Genomic DNA, 24,274 nt, shown 5'->3' on the forward strand with positions numbered 1-24,274 from the left:
GAACTGCAGAATTAAAGATAACAGTCCACTCCACTACAGTGTATGTCCAATCAGAAAGCTGATAACTGAGTTGCATACTATTTGGAGTTATGACCAAAGCAACTAAGCCTGAGGCCAGTGTATTGTCTTAATTGTGTTTCCTTAGTGGTTTGTCTATTCCGCAGGATTAAAAAAAAAAAAAGTCTTCAGGAGAAAGAACCCTGCTCCTCCATATGAATTGCATAATTCACCTCCAGATGAAAGCCCTTAAACAGTTCATAAGATGAGACTTGAACTAGTCTTTTTCAAATGAAAAATGCATCAACATTGAGCTATAGACTTCAATGCCAAATCTGGTTAAATACCTTGATGATATCAAGAGCAACCATTTTATATCCTTGCTCAGTGGCAAAATCCACTCCATGTCGATAGCACAGGAGTTGTGTTGATGGTTCTCTCCATTAGTTTAGTGGAGAGAACTAGATGACAGGAGTCTTAAAGTATGCTAATTTAGACAACATTCTTCTGATGTCTTTCTGGCAAAAGATCAGAAAGGGGGGGGGACACTTAAATGTTTAGATGACATTTACTAAAATAAACCCATGAATTTGAGAAAAACTGCAAAACCAAGAGATTGGCCTTTTCTGTGGTGGACCAAAGTTACAGGTAACAGCTCTGACAAGTCATGACTGCTGTTTGGACATAATGTAATTTCCTGCTTTTGGCTCTATTTGATAGGTTAATTGAAATGATCTGGATATAGAAGGCTAGGTAGATTTTCATTGCTCTATGCAAAACCTATACATTAATCACTGGAGGCCTGAAAATGATCAGGTTTGTCCTCTGAAGCAAGATTTCTTAGATTATCTGAAGAATAGTACATTAGTACTACAGGTAGGAGTTAAGTTTCCAACCTTTTTGTGTAGGTTAAATTGTCATTAAAAATTTCTACTGTATGAACTATCGAATAGCAAGAAAACTATCTATTCCTGAAAAGTAACAGAATGCCATTCAAAATAGTTTAGTAGTAATGGATTTTGTATGTATGTATGGAAAATTACAGCCTGTATTTCAAATCTCTCTCTACTATACATTATCTAATATTCAGAATTAATGACAATACCTTAAACTTAAAAAAAAAAAAAAATGTTTACGAAATGCGAACAATTCTGTGCAACTTTATTTGTTGAATAATTTTCAAACAATGCTACATGAGATGCAACTTTCTTAAAACAGAGCACCAATATTTTAAGTTCACAGTATATTGAGAATAATTTTTTTTTTATATAAAAGATTTCAATCTTGACATCTTTAATGCGATTTCAAAAATTGGTATTTTGCACACAAAAATACAAGATGCATATTTAAAAATTTCTAATTCTTTCAAGTATACAACTGAATATGTGATATAGTTACTCAGCATATGCTTGGATGATTAAGAGTTTGTTTCTACCTTTACTATATTGGAGATGTGAAAGAATGCTATAAAAATAACTTTCAATAACAAAAGAAAAAAAAAAAAAGAAGTCAAATTTCATTTCAGACATTTATATTGTACTCACTGCACTGTTTAAAATTACTGAAACAAGGAATAAAACTAAAATGAAATGAGCACTACATATAAAAATCTCAGTACTAACCTAATTGAATGTTTCACATTTAATGTGCTGAAATTTTTATCTACACTTGTTACAGCAGACTTAAGAATGAAAATCTATATGTTAACATATGATGGCTGAAAATACTCTTTTTTTGTAACTTAAATTTATAGGAAATAGCCCCCCCCCCCCCCCCCCCCCCCGCCTTCCACGCACACAGATTTTCATTTTGAGCCAGTAATGATAATAAAATTTTGCCTTTTGGTAGCTAAAAATTAGTTTAGAAATGATTTGAAGACATGAATATATCACCCTGTGTACTTTCATTACTTTGAATGCTAAACAGTGAATTTGCCCAACCCATGAGACTAGAAACCTATAGCACATTAGTGAGTGATTTAAGGATTAGATAACTGGGAACTTTGCTCTAGAGACCAAACATGGAACTTCTTCCACTTGAGGCTTTTAATAAGCAGCAGAGTAGTAGTCTTGCACCCTGACAATTAAATTTTATCTGCCAAAATTTAAAAAAGACTTCAAATGCATGGATTTTTTTTTTTTTAGGTTGACGAGTGCTATCCACTCAGCAAAACAAGCTGGCAAATTATGGGGATATATAAGTGGGCTCTTTATTGCTTCATACCTCGAAGCATCATTCATTAGCATCCTCGGTCTATGAATTTGGAGAAAATCACAATTCACAAGATTGTAACAGATTGTTTCTATGAAAAACAACATTTGATATTATATCCAAACTTAAAATATGCCACAGATGACTGTCTTGCTCTTTACATCTTTCAGTATACACCGATGCAAGATAATGGAGTAGTTATGTATGAACTTTCTGCTGTGGAGCATCATCCTCAGCAGATGGAAGCATTTAAGTAGTTGGCAGAAAATCTTCTCTCGTTACACAGAAAGAACCTGACAATATTGTTAGAGATCTGAGTTTATCTAAACAACCTGATATCCTTGGTTTCTATTTTCAGCAATGAACATTTATTAAGACTAAAATTACAGTGGTGCTCTGCAAGGCTGAGCACTGCGACTGCAATGCAGCCGAAACCAAACGAACCGTGGTGATGCTGCAATGCATTCGTTCATCGAGGCAAGACCACATCCCCGCTGTGCTCCCTGGGACGTTCCGTAAGGGTACACTCACTACAAGGATGCTAACAGACCTCTGTGAAGAACAACAGACAAATCAGCGGAAGAGGATTCATATCCCAATGGTGATGTGCGGAAGAATCTTCAGAGGAGCAGACCTCTATAAACAACCCAAGCTCAGATGGATCTAGCTGTCAGTACCTTGTTAGGGCCCCTACCCAGGAAAATTAAAGGATTCAATTCTCTGACAAATGGAGCAGCTTTGTCAGTAATGACACAAGGTTAAAATCTCATGATGATGGTAAAGCTTGCAATTAGAAAATTGCAGATGGCAATATAGTTTATTGTGTATGTCTGTAATATTGCAGAGCAGAAAGTAAATGGAGAAACAACTGCTCTATTCTCTTCAGACTAACCAACATGGCGTGCAAATCTACACAAATGGCTCCAAGTTCCCGGCATCCCTTAAATGGGACAGGAGAGCAAAGAATATCTGGGCTCAAAATGGTGTGCCTACTAAAATTGGGAACCTGGAATGTCAGAACCCTGTATGAAGCAGGTAAGCTAAGAAATGCTATCCAGGATCAGGCAAAACTAAAGTTAATGACAAGACAATGTACCACTCTGGAAGTACTGAAAACAACCATCAAAATGGAGTTGGAATAATATTTAAAGATGCCAATAAGTCACTGTTGAGCTCCATCCCCTACTCAGATAGGATGATATTAAAACTGAAAGGTCAACCACTAGATATTAATCTTATACAGGTCTATGCTCCTACTGCTGACAAGAATGATAGAGACTGAAAAATTTGATGATCAATTAAAAGAACTAATGAAAAACACAAAGAAACATTATATTAACATTATCATGGGTGGTTTCAATGCTAAAGTTGGAAAAGGTAGAAGTGGAGATATAGTTGGTGAACATGGACTAGGAACAAGAAATTATTTAAGCAAAAAATGTCTAATCAAGAAGTACTAGAACAAATGAGGAAATCATGTGAACTTTTAGATACCATAAAAAGAAGGAAAACTGCATATCTTAGTCACCAATAAATGGAAGAAGAGGACAAGAAAGACAAAATCTTGGCTGGCAGACATCAGACTGGCATGAACTCTGAGGGACTGTTTAGAGTGACCAAGGATCGCTCAAAATTTGCCAAGGTGGTCGCCGACCTCCGACAAGAGATGGCACTCAAAGAAGAAGACCAAAAATCCTAGTTTTATATTTTGGATGGGCTGTTTTGGAATTGGCATTTTAGGCAAATGGAGTTGTGAACTACAATACTAGAGCTTAGACTTTTTCCAGAACACACTTAAGTTTTTTGGGATTTTTTGCATGATAGTAACAAAGATTTACAAAACATTGCTGCTTTTATGCTTATGAGATAGCATGGCAATAATTGCTGTCACAACAGGTTTTATACTAAGAGGAAAAAAGAACCAGTTGACCAACAGGACGAGAGAAATGCTGGTATCAAGAATTATCGATATGATAACAATCTTTCCATTTGACATATCCTCCCATTTTACATGAACCTAAACAGCAAACCTCACATCTGAAAGTGTGGATGTTGCTAGTTTCATTATGAAACTTACATACTGCTTTATTATTATTATTGGGGAGGGGGGGGGAAGAATAGAAAGAGAAATTTAGAGTGATTTTTAGTTTGATTCTTTCTTAACAAAAATGAAAGAAATACCTTTTCCCCACTTCTAGTAAAAAATTGCAAGTAAATTTAATCCAAATTAGAAAAGTATGTAAAAGGAAGTATTTTTTAAAAAATACGAAAACAGAATCAGGAGCTTGGGCATCATTGCAAGATATTTCCAATGAGTTTCTGGTCAACAATAAAGTTTGAAATTATAAAGAAATTCACTGATCCACATATAATGAAGTTGCACAAAAAGATAACAAACATTCACTTCCTTTATTCTCTCATGGTCTTGTTTTTTTGTCAAAACTTCAGCGCAAGAAGGGAACATGATAAAAGACTCTTGTTGGTCTCTTGAGAGACATGCAAAGGTGCTCATAAGATAAGCACTTAAATTTGTATCCCCCCACCCCCCAAAAAACTTGAACTTTGACTGTTGACATTTATTTCACAAAATACATATTTTGTAAAAAAAAAAAAAAGAATTGCTGAACAATACTTATAATTATGTATATTGAAACATATGCTTGTCTAAACAAAAAAAAAGCCAAACATGCCAGAGGACAAAATTCAGCTGTTTTAAATTCCACATTATAAATTACATAGAATCCATGTTTTGATATTAATTACAAAATTCTTGATTATTGTAATTACTTCTAGATTTTTTTTGTCTGCTAATATTTTTAGGATAAATATTAGGATGTGCTCATTCTATTTTGGAAGAATTATTTTCTATGCCTACTTAAATGATTTTTTTTAGCTCCAAAAAAATAATCTTATTGACTGTAACAAACAGGTTATCAATATTTCTAAACCATTTTGATGTGACTTAAGTATTAGCTGCTTCAAAAAAAATTAAACATATTTTAAAAAAAAAAACATGTGATCCAAATTCCTTTATGTTGACATGGGTTCAGAAATATCCTATTAAATTTATTTTTCAAAAATTTCAAATCTGTATATATATATATATATATATATATATATATCTTGGATGTTTGTACCAATTAGATGGGAAACTATCTGATGTATATAAAATCTGCATGTATAAATTTTAGGAAAAAACAAAAATTACTTATTGGCAGTTAACTTTTTTTCTCTTTTTCCAAATAGATGTGCAACAATTTCAGCTGTGGACTTTTAAGAGCAGTGCAACTTTCATATAAATGAGAAATTCATAAAATCTAGATAGTACACTGAATCTTTTTTTTCACACAGAACTAAATTTACAGTATATCAGAATTCTCTGCTACAATGAGGTTCCACTATATAATTAGACAATGGTTTTTAGTTCCTACAAGTGATCTAGAATTACCAATATTTCTGAATACCAAAGAAATAACTTTTCTCACTATTTATTTACCAACCTTGCAGCTTTTAAGTGTGAATCTTTTTTACACTCTAGGAACCAATGTATAACTGTGGATACTAAAGGAAAAATTTCATAATTATGGAGTTCAGCAATTTTAAAATATGTTTGTGATTAGTGCTGGTGTATATTAAAAAAATTAGAATACATCACTGACAACAACCTGTTTATTGTTTACCTCAGAACAACAGTTATTTTACATCAACAAAACCACTAGTTACTGGCAGCTACCACCAATAAATATATATTGGTGCAAGGCTGCTGCCTGCTTCATATACACAACTTCTGACAGCCTTGAAGGACCCAGAGTACAGCAGACATTATGCTGGAGGGGGGAAAATGAACACAGCAGAAACATAAGGAATAAAACTGTGCTTTTTTTTCTTTTCATATTTCAGTTTATATCCAAGCACATATAGCACAGAACAAGATATAAAAGGTTCCAGCCCTTTATAAATAATACTCAAAATATAAAACAAAGTAAACTTTCAAAAACCAACTATATGCACAATTTAAACATATCATGTATATGCATAAATATTTCAAGTGATAAATAAAAATGCAAAGCACCTTGCTTTCTACATAAGACTAGAATAAAAGACTAGACAGTGATATTGTTTATCAACAATTACTTGAATTTCAAAAATTAAAATTTCAAGTTAAAAATATTTACATTTAAAATTTCATTACATGATGTTTTTAAAATACTTCTTTGCTAATCTAATATCTGATAATTTCTCTTTAACTAAGAGCATTTACTGCTCCAAATAGGGGAGGGGTCTCTGTTGGCAGTAAATGAAGATGTGTCAGGAAGCATGGACAGCTCCACCTAATGACTACTAGTACACTGACAAAGAGCATACAGTAAAAGTGGTGACACCTGACCCACATGATTCTCATCAACAGTTACTCTAAAGGAAGAATGAAGTGCACCTAGTTGTGAAATGCACGTGATAATACACATCCATCTTTCAAAAATGAAAAGTGTGATATACCAGTCATACCTATATACTTTACTTTGTTATAAAGCAATTGTCAATCTACATATTAAAACCATAGGATTTTCTTATTTCACAAGATGAGATATGTTCACAACAAATGTTATCTTCACTTCCAAAATCTCAGTCTTGCAAATGCTTGACCGGTAACTTCATATTTGAAGATTTAATAAATTTGAGTATATTTCTATGTGGGAATCTCAGAAAATAGTTTACAAATTTGTTATTATATCTATTTTGAACAAAACAGCACCTCAATGACTACAAACAAAGTGCCTATGTATGCAGTTTTATTTAAACCATGAGAAAAACTTTTACATACATATGCCTAGATGAATAAGAAAGTGAATCATGCACAGGTGGAACACTGCCTAGGATCCTTGAGATTTACCAACATCAGTAAGATATTCCCAGCTGACATTGGCTTATGTTTATATATGTGTGTGTGTGTGTGTGTATATATGCACACATACACATGCATAGCCTATGTCTGCTGTTTCTGATGCTACCCTGGTTTTTCTAAATGCAAAAATTTCATTTAAAAAGTTCAACTCACAAACTGCATTTACTAAAGAAAAACTAACCACAAACTCTTTGAAATAATCATTACAAAGAAAACAGGAAACTTTTCACCAGAAGTACATAAATGCTAAAACAAAATATTCTCCAATGGAAATTAAGCTCGCATCATATAAAAACTGTATACAGAATTACAGTTGAATCCAAAAATAGAAATACATATTAGAAAAAAAAATATAAAAAAAAATTAAGTCCTTACTTAATAAAAGTCCATGAAACTGATCTGACAAAAACAATTATTATCTGTGTGACTAGTTATATGGTTCCAATTGTTAATGCCTTCCAATATGATTTTCGAATAACGGAATGTGCAAAAATGACAATATTAAAAGAATGTCACCTCAAATATTTCATATATAACTTAAGAACAAGAACATAGTCAAAAAATTTAAGTTTTTATAATATTTACTTTCACAGAATAGATATATGACTAGATTATTGGTCCTATATATTAGGTCAGTCTATTCTTCAAACCAATTTTTGGCACAATGCAAGCCTAACGGGGATGGACCTATCTCATATTCTTCCTTTCTTAAGTCAAAATTATGTTTCCACATTGCCCAACTATAAAATGGATTTTTTTTTAAATTTAAGCTATCTTAAATCTGAATTTCTTGTGCCTGAGCTTGCTAACTTTCAAGAATTACAAACTAGGCCCCTCCCCCCCCAAAGGTGCACCACAATCTATGAACATGTGCAATCAATGGTTTCACTACTGGCTACAGTGTGATCCATCCTTTCATGCCCTTCCCCCCAGAAAAACCAAGTATGTCATTATATATTGGGGCTCCTTGTCTCCAAAGCATGACTAAAGTGGTGAAATGAGAAGCTGATTCTGTACAGTATAGATATGGCATTTTATATTTAAATAATTGCATCGGACAGTCAAATACTTTTAAAATTTGCCATATTTGATTTTAGAAGGGAAGAAGGCTAGTCTCAAAATATGAAATTCCAAATGAAATGGTGCTTAGTATGAATACAAACACAGAAAGCTAGTGTTAACAGAAGGATTAGCTGAAGGAGTATGGCGATGATATCCACTCAGATAATAAAGTCAGAAAGAAATAAGATATTTTTTTTTTCCCAAGTGTTGGACATTATCTGAGAAACATGGGATGTGCAACCTCTGACCAGCTACATACATGATGGACTCACTTTGACTGCCCCAAGAGACAAGACCCAAAAAATAAGCAGTTAACACTGACAGCCTCCATTAGGAGGAGCAGGATTTTCTGTAAGGCGTGTACCTTTGGAAGCACTAACCAGAGTTGGATCAGAATCAAGGCTTTCTGACATTTTATCACAAATTATGTCCACCAGGCGTTCAAATACAGCCTTCACATTAATGTTTTCTTTTGCTGATGTTTCAAAAAATTCTAAACCCAACTGATCAGCAAGTTGCTTTCCTCTCTCTGTGGATACAACTCTTTCATCTTCCATGTCACACTTATTTCCCACCAAAATAACCTGGGCATTATCCCAAGAGTATGTCTTGATTTGAGTTACCCTATAAAAAGAAAAAGTAAATGAATAAAACATCTTGCTTCAGAAAAAATAATATATTTTCTGGTTAAATATTTATTAAGGAAAGGCAAACACTATAATTAGCAAAAATTCCATTTCAATTGATAAATCAATGCAAGTTACTCTGTTGATTTGGCTGTTCACACTGTAGCATCATATTTTCAATTCATGTATTCAATTCATTTGAAGTTCTTTAAGGAACTTCAATATTCATTAAAATAAGCAGTTATCTTATGAATATAAGTAATCCTGCTATTAAAAGGTGTAAATTGCATAGTATAGGCAAATGTTAACTCCCTTCTAGAAGTCAGTACACTTAATTTAAAAAAAAAAAGAACACGATGCTTATTAAAATGTAAGACTTATCTGGTTGGTTGGGTATATATGATGCTGAGGCTTTCCAATGGGTGCAGGAGGCTTTTTATTTTATTTTAATGGTGGTCTGAATGCTTTAACCACAGGAAAATTCTGCATATGTAAGTCTATGATAATAGAATAACCTATGCAAATATAGAGATAATCAAAACACCTATAATAGTTGAATCATTTTGTCTACTGACAGACCTGTTGATTTATTTTCTTCTTCTTTTCTTTCTTTTTTCATGTGGAGACCCCATCCATGAAAGGTTGGTAAACCCTCTAGTATTCTAGTATTGCAGATGGGAAATAAGGAACTTGTTCACATTTGATGTGAAAGGCTATAGATTTCCTTGGAAAACAAATGAGATGGCAGACTTCCAGAAGGCAACAGTGGAGGGGATGAATGAAGAGGAAGAGAAATTTGTTTAGTGGGTTGGGAGTTGAAATGTGAGAGGGTGTTGAATGGCTGCTGCATGTGTTTGGATGGATTTCTGTGAAATCCATCCAAACACATGCAGCAAGGAGAATTTTTGATCTCAATTCTGATGAACAGCAGCCACAGAAGTATTTATAGAAGATGCAAGCTGCAGAAACTGAATATATGAAAATGAGTGGAGTGTACTAGTGAGTGAGGAGTCAATCAATCTGACTGTATGGAATCCAGTATTTTTAGGGAGCTCTCAGGGACACCACCCCAGTATTTAATGGTGGGGTAGATTTGCAATTTGTATTTTGTGCCAAGAGCAAAATTTGAGGTTAGAATTATCCCAATAATGTAAATCTCTTCATGAATGGAGATTTGGGTATTGTCAAAGGTAAAAAAACAGGAAGCGTTTTTTTTTTTTTTTTTTTTTTTTTTTTGTGGGAGATCAGATTTTAAAGTAGTAGAGGTTACAGTTCTGCAGGTTATGGTGATTTGTGCCCTGCAAGGTTTGTCAAATGAAAAGGAGGAATGTAGTATGTTATCACAAAACTGTGTACTGGATGGGAAGTCAGCTGGAGTAAACCCAAGGTAAAATACTTTATATATATAGAAGGAAGAGGGTGGATGAGAGAATAGAGCCATCCACCATCACTTGAAGTGTGAACATCCAGTCAGAAAGCTGACCATTCAATTGCAGAGGTCAGGGACAGACCAAATAATGGGAATTTACTTAATAGACCGTTGTGCTAGACTTAGTCAAAAGTCATGAAGATAACAAGGGCAACCACTTAAGATTCACCAAACCTTTCCATGATGTTTGTATGGAGATGGGTGACATAGGTTATAGAGTCCCTGTTCATCAGCAGTGACAAAATCCATACTGTCTGTCATTTATTAGATGGGAGTCTTCAAGGTAGCATAGAAGTTAGGTGTTGATGTTTCTTTCCATTACTTTAGAAAAAATTGAGGCAAGAGAAATTAGATGATAATCTGAAGGTAAAGATTTGTCCCCTATTAGATGATGAATTTGCATAAACACCTGATTAAGGAATTTGACGAGTATTATTTTCATATGAATAATATGTTTAGTTCTCAAACAGCATAATTAATTTCAGACTAAGAAAACATTCCTTCATTACATAGACAACTAGGAATAAAGGTTATAAATTAAAGATGCCAAAAAATTATATTATTGGTTTAATCCTTTATCCGAGGGCAAGCAAAGTTTGCACGTGAAGTAACTTCATGACGGCAACTCATATATAAAAGGCTAATGACTTCATATCACTTGCCTTAGTATCCCATAAAGCAAAGCACATTCCTTACAGACATGTATAATGCTATGCATTATGGGAAGGGTCACTACCCAGAGTTGTTTCAACATTAACATTTATCAAGGTCTCATAAGTAGAGCCAGACCCAGAAGTGATACCAAGGTTGAAGTATGTAGAAATCATACTTCCATATACAAGTAGCCAAAAGGTGTGACATCTTATTACTAAAATGCTCTGTATTATAAAATGCACTGTATTAAAGATAGATGTTGAAAATGTTTCCACTTGGTTATACTATAAATTAAAGATGCCAAGAAATTATGGTGGAAGTTTTTTTTTTTTTTTTTTAAAGATGCCAAGAAATTATAGGGATAGTTAAGAGTCAAAGCTGTATAACTTAGAGGAGAACTCCACATAGCCTTTAAAGGAATGTGGAGAACTGACCAGGGCTTCTGACCTAATGACCAATCCGCACCTTCTTGTGGTGCACCCTGTTGGGTATCTTCCTGGATACTGGATGAACGAGGATGGGCTGGCAATTTTGGATTTAGCCGCCCAAATTGTATTCTTATTGGCTTAAACCAAAATACAAAATGATGATACAACATGACAAAATTTCATGCCTGCTGGGGCGTCGCCCGGTTAAACAAGGCCCCCTGTTGTTTTCACCAGAGAACCAGGGTGAACAGCGAAAAGTCAACTACTAAAAAACCCGCCCGAACTCAACATCACCAGAATTAAAGATCGGTACTATCAACATAAGAAGCCTGAATGGCAAAGAAATGGAGCTAGTTGAGGAATTAGATAACTACCAGATCGATATAATAGGGGTGACTGAAACAAAAAAGACAAAAACTGGTGAGCCCTTTCTGAGCAATAAATACAACATGTTATATTCTGGTAATGACAACCAAGGAAAAGAAGGAGTAGCCATAGTATTCAACCCTAAATAAGAGGCTAATCTTCTTGAATGACAAGCAGTCTCAAGTAGAGTGATATGGGCAAATATCAGAATGGGGAACTGGACAATGAGACAATGGTCCCACAGAAGGCTCTATTAAGGTAGAAGTGAAAGAATTCTTTGAGGGTCTAGAGAAAGCTGCTGACACAATGAAAAGGGAAAAGTTGGTCCTTGTTGGGGATCTAAACAGAGTAGGAAGTGATTGTGAGACATAGAAATCTATTTTGGGAAAATTTGGAGAAAACAGTAAAGCTAATAATAATAGATATACCTGTTGGATTTCTGCTCAGGACATGGACTAGTTATTACTAACGCTATGTTCCAACATAAAAATGTGCACAAATTCACATAGAAAGAAGAGGAAAGGAATAAGAAAAGTCTCATTGACTATGTTATTGTTGATAGTGATGTTTCTTCCTGGTGCAGGATACCAGAGTGTACAGAGGATTTGAAATTGGAAGTGATCACTATTTAGTCTTGAGCAGAATAAAATTGAATAAAAGTTGAGTAGCTCTCAGATGTGAACTGTAGACTAAAATACACAAAGATTATTGAAGAAAAAATGAAAGAGTTTGAGAACAGGAACCAAACCTTGAAGAAAATCTTGATTGATTCAGCCAGAGAGGCATGTGGTGAGGTCGTCTGCAAGGATAGAAAAATCAGAACTCCATGGTGGACACAGGAAGTTAAAGAAACAGTGAAGGAAAAGAAGAAAGCATATCAAAAGTTCCTGGCAAATAAGTCAGCTTGTGCTCTTAGAGAATACAGAGACAAATGTAGCTAAACAGTGTGTAAAACTAGCTAAACAAAAGTCATGGTAGGACTTTGGCAAGAACATAGAAAATAAATATCAAGAAGGTGGCAAAATATTCTGGAGGTTGTCGAAGAAGCTTAGAAATGGAGGAAAGAGTGCTGTAAAAGGAGTTAGCGATGATAAAGGTGACATGTAAACTGGAGAAAAAGATATCCTTGAAGTATGGAGTAATTAATTCGAGAAATTGCTAAATGAAACAAGCAGTAATAGTACAGTGGTAAAAAACACTCAACAAGCATACAGTCACGAATACATATCCATACTTGAAGTAGAAAAAGCCATAAAGGCTTGAAATGTGGAAAGGCAGCAGGAGTAGATAATATTCGACATATTCGACCAGAAATGCTGAAGTATGGTGGTATAAAACTCTTGCAGTGGCAGCACTGCATAGTTCTGAAGGCCTGAACAGAGGGACGAATTCCCAATGATTGGAGTAGAGCTCTCATAGTACCCATATATATATATAAAGGGAAATAAAACTAAATGTGAGAATTACAGAGGTATTTCCCTACTGAGTGTTCCTGGTAAGATATATGCAAGTATTATTATTATTACGGGCGACTCAAGGGAGTACTTAGACTCATCGATGGAGGCCCTAAACATCATGTCCACACAACTATATGACATTCTCACAGTATCTATCATACCTTGCCTTGAGCTCACTCACTGTCATAGCAGCCACAACAGACTCAGGCAGCTTATTCCACTCATTTACCGCTCTAAAAGTAAAGAATCCAGCTCTAACACCCTTGCTAACCACAGACTTGCCCAGCTTCCATAATGTCCCCTAGTTCTCCCACCACCACCAGTCCTGATCTCAAAAATATCCTCTGAATTAATCCTATAAAAACCCTTTAGCAATTTGAATGTCTCAATCATATCTCCCCTTTTCTGCCTATCAACTAATTTCTGCAACCCACAAATCTTCAACCTGTTCTCATAAGGTTCATTCCAGAGACCTGTTATCATCTTGGTCACTTGCTTCTAGATCCTCTCCACCTCCTCCCAATCAAGAAGAAACCTAGGTGACCAAATCTGGGCACAGTAGTAGAGATGAGGTCTTATCAAGGCTCGGTACAGAGATACAATAACTTGCTTGTCTCTGCTCGTCAAAGTATTTTTCAACAACCAAGTGATTGGATGAGCGGATTTTGCTACTTTTGCGATGTGTTCCCTAAACTTCAACTCCCTATCCACCAACTCCCAAATCCCTGGCCTCATCAATCTTCTGGAGTACGGTTCCACCAATGTGGTATACTGCTGCTAATCTTTTCACCCCAAAATGCATAACCTTATATTTTGTCACATTAAATTGACATCCATTCTCCTTAGCCCAGAACTCCAATCTATCCAAGTCGTCCTGCAAGATTTTGACATCTTCTGCATTCACTATTGCCCTACCCAAATTTGTATCATCAGTGAACAAATGAACTGTTCCTCTTAAATCCTTCCCTATATTGTTAATGAACAAATTAAACAGCGGTGGTCCCAGAACAGAACCCTGCGGCACACCACTAGTCACAGGCCGCCTTTTAGACTCTACTCCTGAATAAACTACTCTGATATCTCTCCATCAACCACCCACCTATCCATCTCACCAACTCTATATCCATTCCCATATGTTGCAGTTTACGGATTAGAATTCCATGTGGTATCCTGTCAAATGCCTTAGCCAGGTCCAGCAGTATCACTGTAAACCCATTACCCTTATCCAGTTCAGCCATCACTGTGTTATAAAACTTGAGCAAGTTACTGAGGCATAATCTACCCTTCACAGAGCCATGCTGTCCCTCGTACAGTATCTCATTTTCATCAATCCATCCCTGTATTTTTCCCTTGACTACTTTCTCAAAGACCTTGACAACGACTCCTTATGTGCTGATCGGTCGGTAATTTGCAACAGTAGTCTTGGATCCTCCTTTATGCAGTGAAACTATTTTCCCCTCTTTCCACACCTTCGGGACTAAACCAGATCCGAGACTCAGATTAAACAACGTGGTCAAGGGCACTGATAATTCTTTAGCCGCTTCACGTAAGACCCGTGCCAGTATACCATCCACTCCCACAGATGTATTCACATCAAGGTTCTGTAATAGACTATTCACCTCCACTTCATTCATCACAATTCCCGTATAAACTAATGGTTCCTTCATTTTTTTTAATGTCACCGCCTGGATGATATACTCTTGCAAAGTGCTTGCTCAGTAATTCCACTTTATCGACTGACTCAGTGACCTCCTTACCATTGGTATTCCTTAAAATCATATTGCCGTGTACAGTTTTTTTTTTTTTTTTTTGCTTGCAGCATATTGAAAGAACTGTTTGGGATTCTCTTTAGCTTGCATAGCTAGTTTCCTTTCATAAATCCACTTTTGCTTTTTTTTTTTTTTTTTTTACCACACTTGTTACCCTTCTGGCCTGCAGGTCACCTTTCTCTTTAAATTCCCTCCACAGTTGTTTCTTTTTTTTGCAGCTCAAGCTTAATGGTGTTATTCATCCATTTAACCCCTACTTGTTTTACTATTCAGACCCTAGGTATACAAACAGCCATAACTCCTGTAAATGCTCCTTGACCACTTCCCATGCCCTATCAACATCCAGTCCTTGCAGTTTTACATGCCATGGCACTGATCCAAGCAATCCCCTAAGCTTGGCATACTTGCCAGCACGGTAATTCCACATATACCCTGTCTTAATCAAAAATTCCACACCTTTAGCCAACTCCCAGGTCAAGACCTTACGATCACTCTCACCAATAGGTGGCAACACGGTCACATTCATTACAGTCAAATTCTCAGATGCTATTACTAGGTCAAGCACTCTCAAACCCCTAATATTTTCAATTACATGCTGTCTCAGATAGTTATCCCTTAATAATTAAATAAAATCCATTTCCTTCCTCACATGTGTCCTCTTCTCCTTCCAATCAGTGTTACCAGAGTTGAAATCTCCCATAATAATTACTCTCCTTCCACTCATTTCATCAATTTGTTTATGCATACTATCTCCACCATCTATTCCATCACCTGGTCTATAGCAGCACCCAACTGTATATTTTGTTCTGCCAGTCTCAATCTCACACCAAATAGCTCAAATGAGCTCTTTTCACTCTCCTGCAATACAACTTCAATTCTCCTTGGCTGCAGTTCATCAGCTATCATGAATAACACCCCCCCCCCCCCATTTTATTCTCTCTGTCCATCCTAAACACACTATAACCTACACATTCTATCCCACTAACTATATCATCTTCCGTCAGCCATGTTTCACTAATGCCAATAACCTGCGGCCAGGAACAGCCAATCAAGACCAAAAATTCTTCCTTCTTGTTCCTAATACTCCTGGCATTAGTATACATGAAATGCAGAGGTCCCTTTGTCCCACCCTTATCTTGATGCGTTATTCAAAATATCCCATTCCGATTTTTTGTCCTTAGTACTGGCTCGGGTACATTATATACATTCTTACACTCAACTGTCTCACTGATGTCTGCATATCCACTTCCACCCCTCCTTGGTAGTTCTAGTTTCCCTGGTTCTGCACATCCATTTTCACTTCATTCAGCAAGACTTTTTCCAGTCTCTGCACACCAAATCCATTCAAATGCAGGCCATCCATCTTGTATAAATCCTTTTGCCAATCAAACTCATTCCACACCACACCGTCTGCATAACATGCGCATAAAGTCATTTGCGATTATGGTCCTCTTTCTAAACTCCTCTCTGTCATACTGCTGCAATAGACTCACCATCCTAACTCTGTCACTCTTTTCTTTCGCTACCTTTAACAATACTTTCAAGTCCTCTCTGATAAAAAAATTTTTCTCCTTTCAATTCATTCATACCTGCCACAACTATCAATTCTTTCACCCTCTGTTTTTGCGCTCTAATACTCTCACTTACATCCTTAAATTTTGCACCCGGTAAGTAGGATTTAGTTAAACTCCCATCTATCACTCCTTTTATAACGAGTCACCATACAACACTCTATTTCATTTCTGAAACTCTCTCACTCTTATGCTTATTTTCCTTTCAAACACTTGTTTATTTCCATTAGCCGAGGCACTCTGGAAAGAGTTTTGCAGGTGCTCCAACTGCCGCTGCGCACTGTGTATCACGCGCCATGCAACCTAGCGATCTCACTCCCTACAAATAATTCCTCATTTTTCTCATCATTTAAACCATTTTCTCTCTCTCTCTCTCTCTCTCTCTCTGTATAGTTGCTTTCACTCTCTCTTTGATCACTGCTCTCATTGCCATCTTGTACATCACAATTCCCTATCAAGCCACTATTTTCACTCACATTCTGGCTTTCTTCAACCATAACTATCTCACGACTTGACATATACTTCAATTCCTCACTTTGCTTACACTTTCTGCACATTCTCCCACCACTATCACTTTTCATCCAAACTCCAGCCTCCTTCGGGAAAACATACATCGCACACAGATCACATTGGACAAACTCCCTCACATTACAGTTTTTGAACAAAGGCGTCGTATTTTTGGATGCTATTATCTTACATCGCATTGCCACCATGTGCTATTCTATGAAACGTATCATTAAAATACTAAGTTAAATAAAACGGAATTCACACCAAAATCACACAGACACAACAAGCTACCAAAAATAAACAATACCACATTAAGATTTAAACCAATATTCCAATTTTCACTCAAAATTATACTTAGCTTTCAGGAGCTCTCTGAAAACACTACACCAAGTATACTTAAGAAACAGTTGAGAAGAATTGTGGAAGAAAAGCTTGGTGAAGAACAAGCTGGATTCACGTCAAATAGAGGCTGTCAGGATCAGATCTTCACTTTATGACAAATAGTCGAGAAATCATGGGAATATAACAAAGATCTCTATTTAAGTTTTGTTGATCTGGAAAAGGCATATGACAAGGTGCCAAGAGGGCATTATATCAAGCAATACTTGGTCTTTATTTGAGTTGTAAGTCAGCAGTTGGAATTGAAGGAAGTATAGGAAGATGGTTTAATGTTAAATCTGGTGTGATACAAGGATGTACATTATCCCCTCTGTTATTCATTATCTATATGGATTACATTATGAAGGAAAGTAGTATTAAACATATCAAAATTGGAGATGTTAATGTCTGCTCTTTTCTAAATAAATCCGCTACAAGTCTGCAAGATTTTCTGACTAAATTGAATAACTGTTGTAATAGATATGATATGAAGGTCAGCAATAAAAAGACAAAGACAATGAAAATAGGCAGAATCGTTGAAAATGTCAACTGTGTTGTGAACAGAGAACCTGTGGAACAAGTAAAACATTTCAGCTACTTAGGCACGATTTTTAGTGAAGATGGTAAATTAAATATGGAAATAGACAACAGAATCAATAAAGCTGGTATGGTAGGAAGTCAATTGAATAAATTCATATGGAATAAGAGAGAAATTAGTCAGAACACTAAATTAGCCATATACAAGACAGTGTTCAAACCAGTTTTAACTTATGAGTCTGAGAGCTGGGTCATCAGAAGTAAAACACTTGACCAAAGACTAGAGACTGTAGATAAGAGAATCCTGAAAAAGATTAGAGGTGTGAACAGATAGCATCAATTGCAATATCATATTAAAAATGAAGATATTAGGAAAGAACTTGACACTGTCAGCATCCAGGAATGCATTAGCAGAGCTATTCTCAGGTGGTATGGTCATTTAAACAGAATGGGAGAGGAAAGATTATCAAAACAAGTGTTCTCTGCCAGGTTGGCAGAAAAACGATCCAGAGGAAGACCAAGGTGGATTGATATGGTACAAAGTGCCTTAGATGACAGAAATATAAGATCTGATAATATTGGAGTCTTGACAGGTAACAGACCGATTTGGAGTAAAATTGTAGATAGGATGTTAGTAATGATGTAAATTTTTCATGTAGTATTATCATATCCTGTACACCCCTTAAGGGTACATGGCAGGAAATTGATGAAGAAATTATATTCTTGAAGCAAAAAAAGTTTGTGCATGATGTAACTTCACAAATGGGAAACTCTACTAAGGCAAGTGACATGAAATCATTAGCCTCTATACATCTTCAAAAATTATGGAAACAACTACCATGTGAGAGTAAAACTTCAATTTAATATAAACCAAAATATTCATTCAATGTTTTGACCTTCACATTAAGGTCATCATCTGGAGTATACACATATATACAAAGAAACAAGCTGTACTGCAATCTACATGATATGCTGAAGTTACGTTGATTTAGTCAACTGTTAAAAACTACTGGCCTGACCTCTGGTGAAAAGAATAACCTTACTACATAAAAACTAGTCTTGTTATGTTATTATCTATTAGGTTACAAAAATAAATTAAATTAAGCTAGAAAGCAACATGTTCACAAAAAAAAAAAAATAAAAAAAAAATAAAAAATTACTTATATAACTATACATATAAATTAGAACAAACCAGTATGGATGGTGGCCAATAAAAGCTAAAAAATTGCTTACAGTCAGTGTTTGCTGGAAAATTTGAACTAAGTGGGCTGAATGTGTGCCAACCAAATTCTTGAGATTTTTAAGTCACCATTATTATTAAGATTAGGTCAATTAATCAAAATTTCACATTTCATTATATTTCCGTTCATACCAGGTTTTTTTAAAGAAGCCTATGAAATTTTGATTGAAGCAGTAACAATGATAAACAACAAGATGACTGAAACTAGGAATATTGAATATATAAGAAAAATCTGTTCAAATCATTAAGACTATCTTTCACCAAGGAAACAAAACTACAATACCAACAATAGAAGAAAATAACGACCACCCCAAAATTTTACAAGTTAGATACGCAATAAATTTGGGGGGGGGGGGGAGACCACACTCCTACCAGGCACGTCCCCTGGGTGGTGGATGGGAAAAACCCAAATGGCTTGCTCTGAATAAAGAGCCATGGACCAAAGGATGTAGCAGAGACATGGCAAGCTGGCTACATTATTATGCCAGTAACTTCCATGAGCCAGAGAAAGTCTACAAACTGAGATAGTGCTACTGCATATGGGACAGCCGACACGCCTACTCAAAGACCACATAGAGTGGGTGAGAAATCAGCAATGTGGTCAGCCAAGGACATGAAACACATGGCCACCCTTAACATAAGATCATTATACCAACCTAGAAAATTGCAATTAGTACAGGAAAATTTAATAAGACTGAATGGAGTATTTTAGGTTAATCAACGACACATTGGTGCAGAGATAGATTTACCAGAAGGAAGACTATACTTCTCACGAAGAAAAGATAACATACACAGAGGAGTTACATTATTAATTTAGAAGAAACTTACACACTCAATAATTAAAATAAAACCAGTGTCTCCTAGAATAATCACAGCCAAACTTCAAGTAAAAGAAAAAATAATCCAAATATATGCAGACAGTAACCATTCAGAGGAAGAAATAGAAAATTTCTATGAAGAACTGCAACAGAAAATAGATAATTCCAAAAATCGAGAACTCACGATAGTGATGGGAGATTTTAACGCTAAAATAGGACAGTTCACAGCAGACAAAAAAGATGTGATGGGGACATTTGGATACAGAGAGCTTAACGACAGAGGAGAACAATTACTCCACTTCTGTAAAGCAAACGATCTAATGATTGCAAACATTTTGTTCTATCAACGCCCTAATAATAAATATACATGGACATCCCCAGATGGTAATATAAAGAACTGCATAGACTATATCATTATAAACAAACAATGGAAAAGATCAGTAAATAATGCACAAACATTAAGAAGCTTTGATTTCGACATTGACCACGAAATATTAACTGCCAAAGTGAAGATAAAATATAACAGGAAAAATAATATCAGAAAAGAAGAAAACATTAACCTATCAAAACTAAAAGATAGCTCAAGCAGAAGTCGATTTTTTGAAGAGATATACCTGAAATTAAAATCCTCCATCTCCCAGAACAGCAGAAAATACTGGAAAGAAGAAAAGAAACAGTGTTATCAATTGCAAAAGACACTCTAGGTACTAAACCCAAAATAAACAAACAGTGGATAACCCAAGAAATCGAAGCTACAATAGAAAAGAGAGGCCAAGATACTTGTAAACCAACAAAACAATGAAGAGAATAGAGAAAAATAGAGAGCACTAAAAAATAAAGTTGATAACCTATGTAAAAAAAACAAAGAAAAATGGTTAGAAGAAAAAGCTAAGAAATGCCCAGAAGCATACCAACAAACCAACCTAAAAGTTTTCCATGACATTATAAGAGAAATTACAAAGGAATTTTCAGCAAAAGCAGTAACAATGATAAACAACAAGATGACTGAAACCAGGAATATTGAATATATAAGTAAAATCTGGTCAAACCATTTTAAGACTATCTTTCCCCAAGGAAACAAAACTACAATGCCAGCAATAGAAGAAAATAACAACCACCCAAAAATTTTACACGAAGAAGTTAGATATGCAATAAAACAGATGAAAAACAATAAAACACCAGGCATTGATACTATCCCTACTGAACTGTGGTCATATGGAGGCAGCACATCAATAGAATATTTAACAACCCTATTCAATAAAACACTACAAACAGATCAGATCCCAGATGACTAGAGAACTGGAAAGATCATTCCAAAATACAAGAAAGGAGACAAAAGAGACTGCAGAAATTACAGACCAATTAATTTACTCTCCCACACCTATAAAATATTCGTAAGAATTATATAAAATAGATTAAAAAACACCTATGAAGAACTGATAGGCATAGAACAAATGGTTTCCGAGGAAACTATTCAACAATAGACCAGATTTTCACACCAACTAGGAGCTCAGCTGGGAAGTTGTTTTGTGGACTTTAAACAAGCTTTCGATAGCATCACAGAGAAATCCTTCTTAAAGCTTTACTACAAAAAGCAATACACAAATATACAATACAGTTTCTGATAAAATATTACTCTAAGACAAATGCAATAATTAAGAAGGACACACTCACAACAGAACCCAGAGATCCAAAAAGGAGTAATGCAAGGATGCCTATTAACCCCATGCCTATTCAACATATATCTAGACGAAGTTGTAAAGAAGGCAATAGACAATGAGCCTGGAATCAATGTCAATGGTTTAAATATAAATAATATCAAATATGTGGATGATCTCGTCCTTATTGCAAGAACCCCAAAACGAACTACAAAGGTTGATAAATAAGCTAAACGAAACCTGTAAAACATGACATGACAATAAATATACAAAAGTGATGAAAATAGGGAGGAACAGAGCTACCATCTCAGCCACCCTAAATGGAGAACAAATAGAACAAGTACAGAACTTCATATATCTTGGATCAAAACTAACAGAAACAACAGATGAACTCAAAACAATCAAACACAGAATATCGATAGGATGGACCACCATGGGAAAATTACAGAAAATCTGGAAAACAAACAAGATATCTAAACAAGCCAAAATCAAATCATATGAATCAATAATTATACCAACAGTCATCTGCAGAGCTTTTCTTAACTGTACACACAAGAAGTGTAGACAGTTAAGAAAAGAGAAGAGAAAAAACTGCTAGCATTTGAAATGAAATGCTTAAGAAAAATAAATAGAACAAGTTGGATAGAAAAGAAAACAAACAGCATAATCAGACAAGAATTATTGTATAAAAAGACAATAGAAAAAATTAGAAAACAACAACTGAGATGGTTTGACCACACTGTATGCATGGATACAGACAGACTTCCTAACATCCTAATCAATACTTTTCCAACTGAAAAAAGAAGACCCGGAAGACCAAGAATTACCTGGCTGAAATTAATAAAGAACATTTCGGGATGCAGAACATAAGGAACTTTTTCGAACAGCAAGGAATAGAGAAGACTAGAAGATCCTACTCAAGAGAAGACTCAACCCATCTTAGATGGAAGAGAAGAAGATGTTTACATAGTGGTTGTAATATAATTATCATACATGTTATTAGTTTCCTAATTCCAGAGTTGACATTTGTAGCCAAATTCTGTTAATCTTTAGATTTACAATAATTAAAGTAACTCACTCATTCGACTTTAAATATTTAAAGTAGAATGAGTGAGTGAATGAGTTTCAAAATTTGTAAATTGTTCATGATTTAATTGTAAATAAGTAATTTATAATTTATTTATATTCTAAAAATCTGACAGGCATATAGAAGTTCATAAATAAAAATCTGTTGAATGTTTACTTATTTCTGAACTCAGTTGCATATTTGCATATTACACAAAAATAAAAATATGAAGCTTCTAAACACTAGTGTATATAATGTAGAATCAGAATGAATGATAAATACATCACACCAACCATTCAACTTAAAAGCCCACTTCCTAACTGACTTTTACATGGAGAATAAAGTATACAAATCAGAAGTAATGTCATTACATGAATTAAAAGACATATATTGTATTGCTATTTGACTTTTTGAGGATGCAGTTTTCCTAAATAGTTTGTTGTATAAGTTTACAAGTGAATTTTCTCATTTCTTCTTTGATACATTTTTGGACTGTTCTGCACAATTCAGTGTGCAGCAGTCTCCCCTTATCTGCAGGGGATACGTTCCAAGAAACCCCACGGATAGTACCGAATCCTATATATACTATATTTTTTCCTATACATACATACCTATGATAAAATTTAATTTATAAATTAGGCACAGTAAGAGATTAACAACAATAACTAATAATAAAATAGAATAATTATAACATACTGCAATAAAGTTATCTGAATATGAATGGAATCTTGGCAATCTCAGCACACTTTTTTTGATTTATTTATTATTTTATAAAGTCAAGAACTTTCATATTTTTCACTTAAAATGAAGCATTTTACGGCTTCTCTTTGGCATATCCAATTTACCAGCATCACTACTCTTGAACTTTGGAGCCATTATCAAGTAAAATAAGGGTTACTTGAACACAAGCAATGCGAGACAATCTATCTGATAACCAAGAACTACTCAAAATGCCATGCAGCTTTCTCCACCTCTGTAACAAGTTGCCCTGGTGCTAGACTATCTCTGGGATCAGCAGAGAATTGTAAAAGAAAGAGCCATATGGCTTCATTTCAGCGATGTAAAATTACAGACAGTGGATATTAGATCAAACATTATTTCAAAACTGAGTTTTGTAAGTTGACCTAAGAGCTTACGAGAATACAATTATCTGCATCCCCAAGTTGCACTACCTAACTGACTTAAGTAGCTAAGGCAACTCAGAGATGCCGAGGATTGTATTTTCATAGGCTTTCAGGTCAACTTAAGAAAAAACTTTCATAGTTTCTACAAACATTTGGCTTTGAAATAATGTTGGCTCTAATATCCACTTTGCCAATGTAATTCTAAATTGTTTATTTCTGGAATTTCCCTTTTAATATTTTCGGACTGGGGTAACCACGGATAGCAAACCCACGAATAAGTGTGTGTGTGTGGGGGGGGGGGGGAATAGAGCATTCAATTTTATATATGTGAGGTTATCAGTTTCTTCATTTCTTCAGAAAGTTTATCTTGTTTCCGTTCTGTGGTACCAGCTATTTCAAGAGAATATTACTTTCCAATGAATCAGCATTGTTTCGATATTAAGATTTTGAAATCTGTTTAGTTCTGCTGAGTT

General features: G+C 35.1%; 1 protein-coding gene and 1 long non-coding RNA gene across 3 annotated transcripts in view; one reads left to right on the forward strand and one right to left on the reverse strand.

Annotated features, from left to right (window-relative positions):
* The window catches only part of LOC150092598 (uncharacterized), a 115,299-nt gene extending 109,440 nt beyond the window's left edge, over window positions 1-5,859 (forward strand). The window contains exon 3 of the long non-coding RNA XR_016550503.1: window positions 5,455-5,859. This is a non-coding gene — a long non-coding RNA (uncharacterized LOC150092598). The remainder of the gene's footprint in view (window positions 1-5,454) is intronic.
* A 4-nt stretch (window positions 5,860-5,863) lies between these two features.
* Rab3 (RAS oncogene family member Rab3) overlaps window positions 5,864-24,274 on the reverse strand; it is an 83,003-nt gene continuing 64,592 nt past the window's right edge. For both annotated transcript variants that reach the window (XM_090414393.1, XM_090414394.1), the window contains exon 4: window positions 5,864-8,797. In XM_090414393.1, coding sequence (XP_090270519.1) covers window positions 8,485-8,797 — 313 coding nt within the window. In that variant the 3' untranslated portion in view covers window positions 5,864-8,484. The remainder of the gene's footprint in view (window positions 8,798-24,274) is intronic.

The sequence above is a fragment of the Typopeltis vanoorti genome, chromosome 25 (genome assembly GCF_054136105.1).
Source record: "Typopeltis vanoorti isolate ZY-2024b chromosome 25, IOZ_Tvanoo_1.0, whole genome shotgun sequence".
Classification (NCBI taxonomy): domain Eukaryota; kingdom Metazoa; phylum Arthropoda; class Arachnida; order Uropygi; family Thelyphonidae; genus Typopeltis; species Typopeltis vanoorti.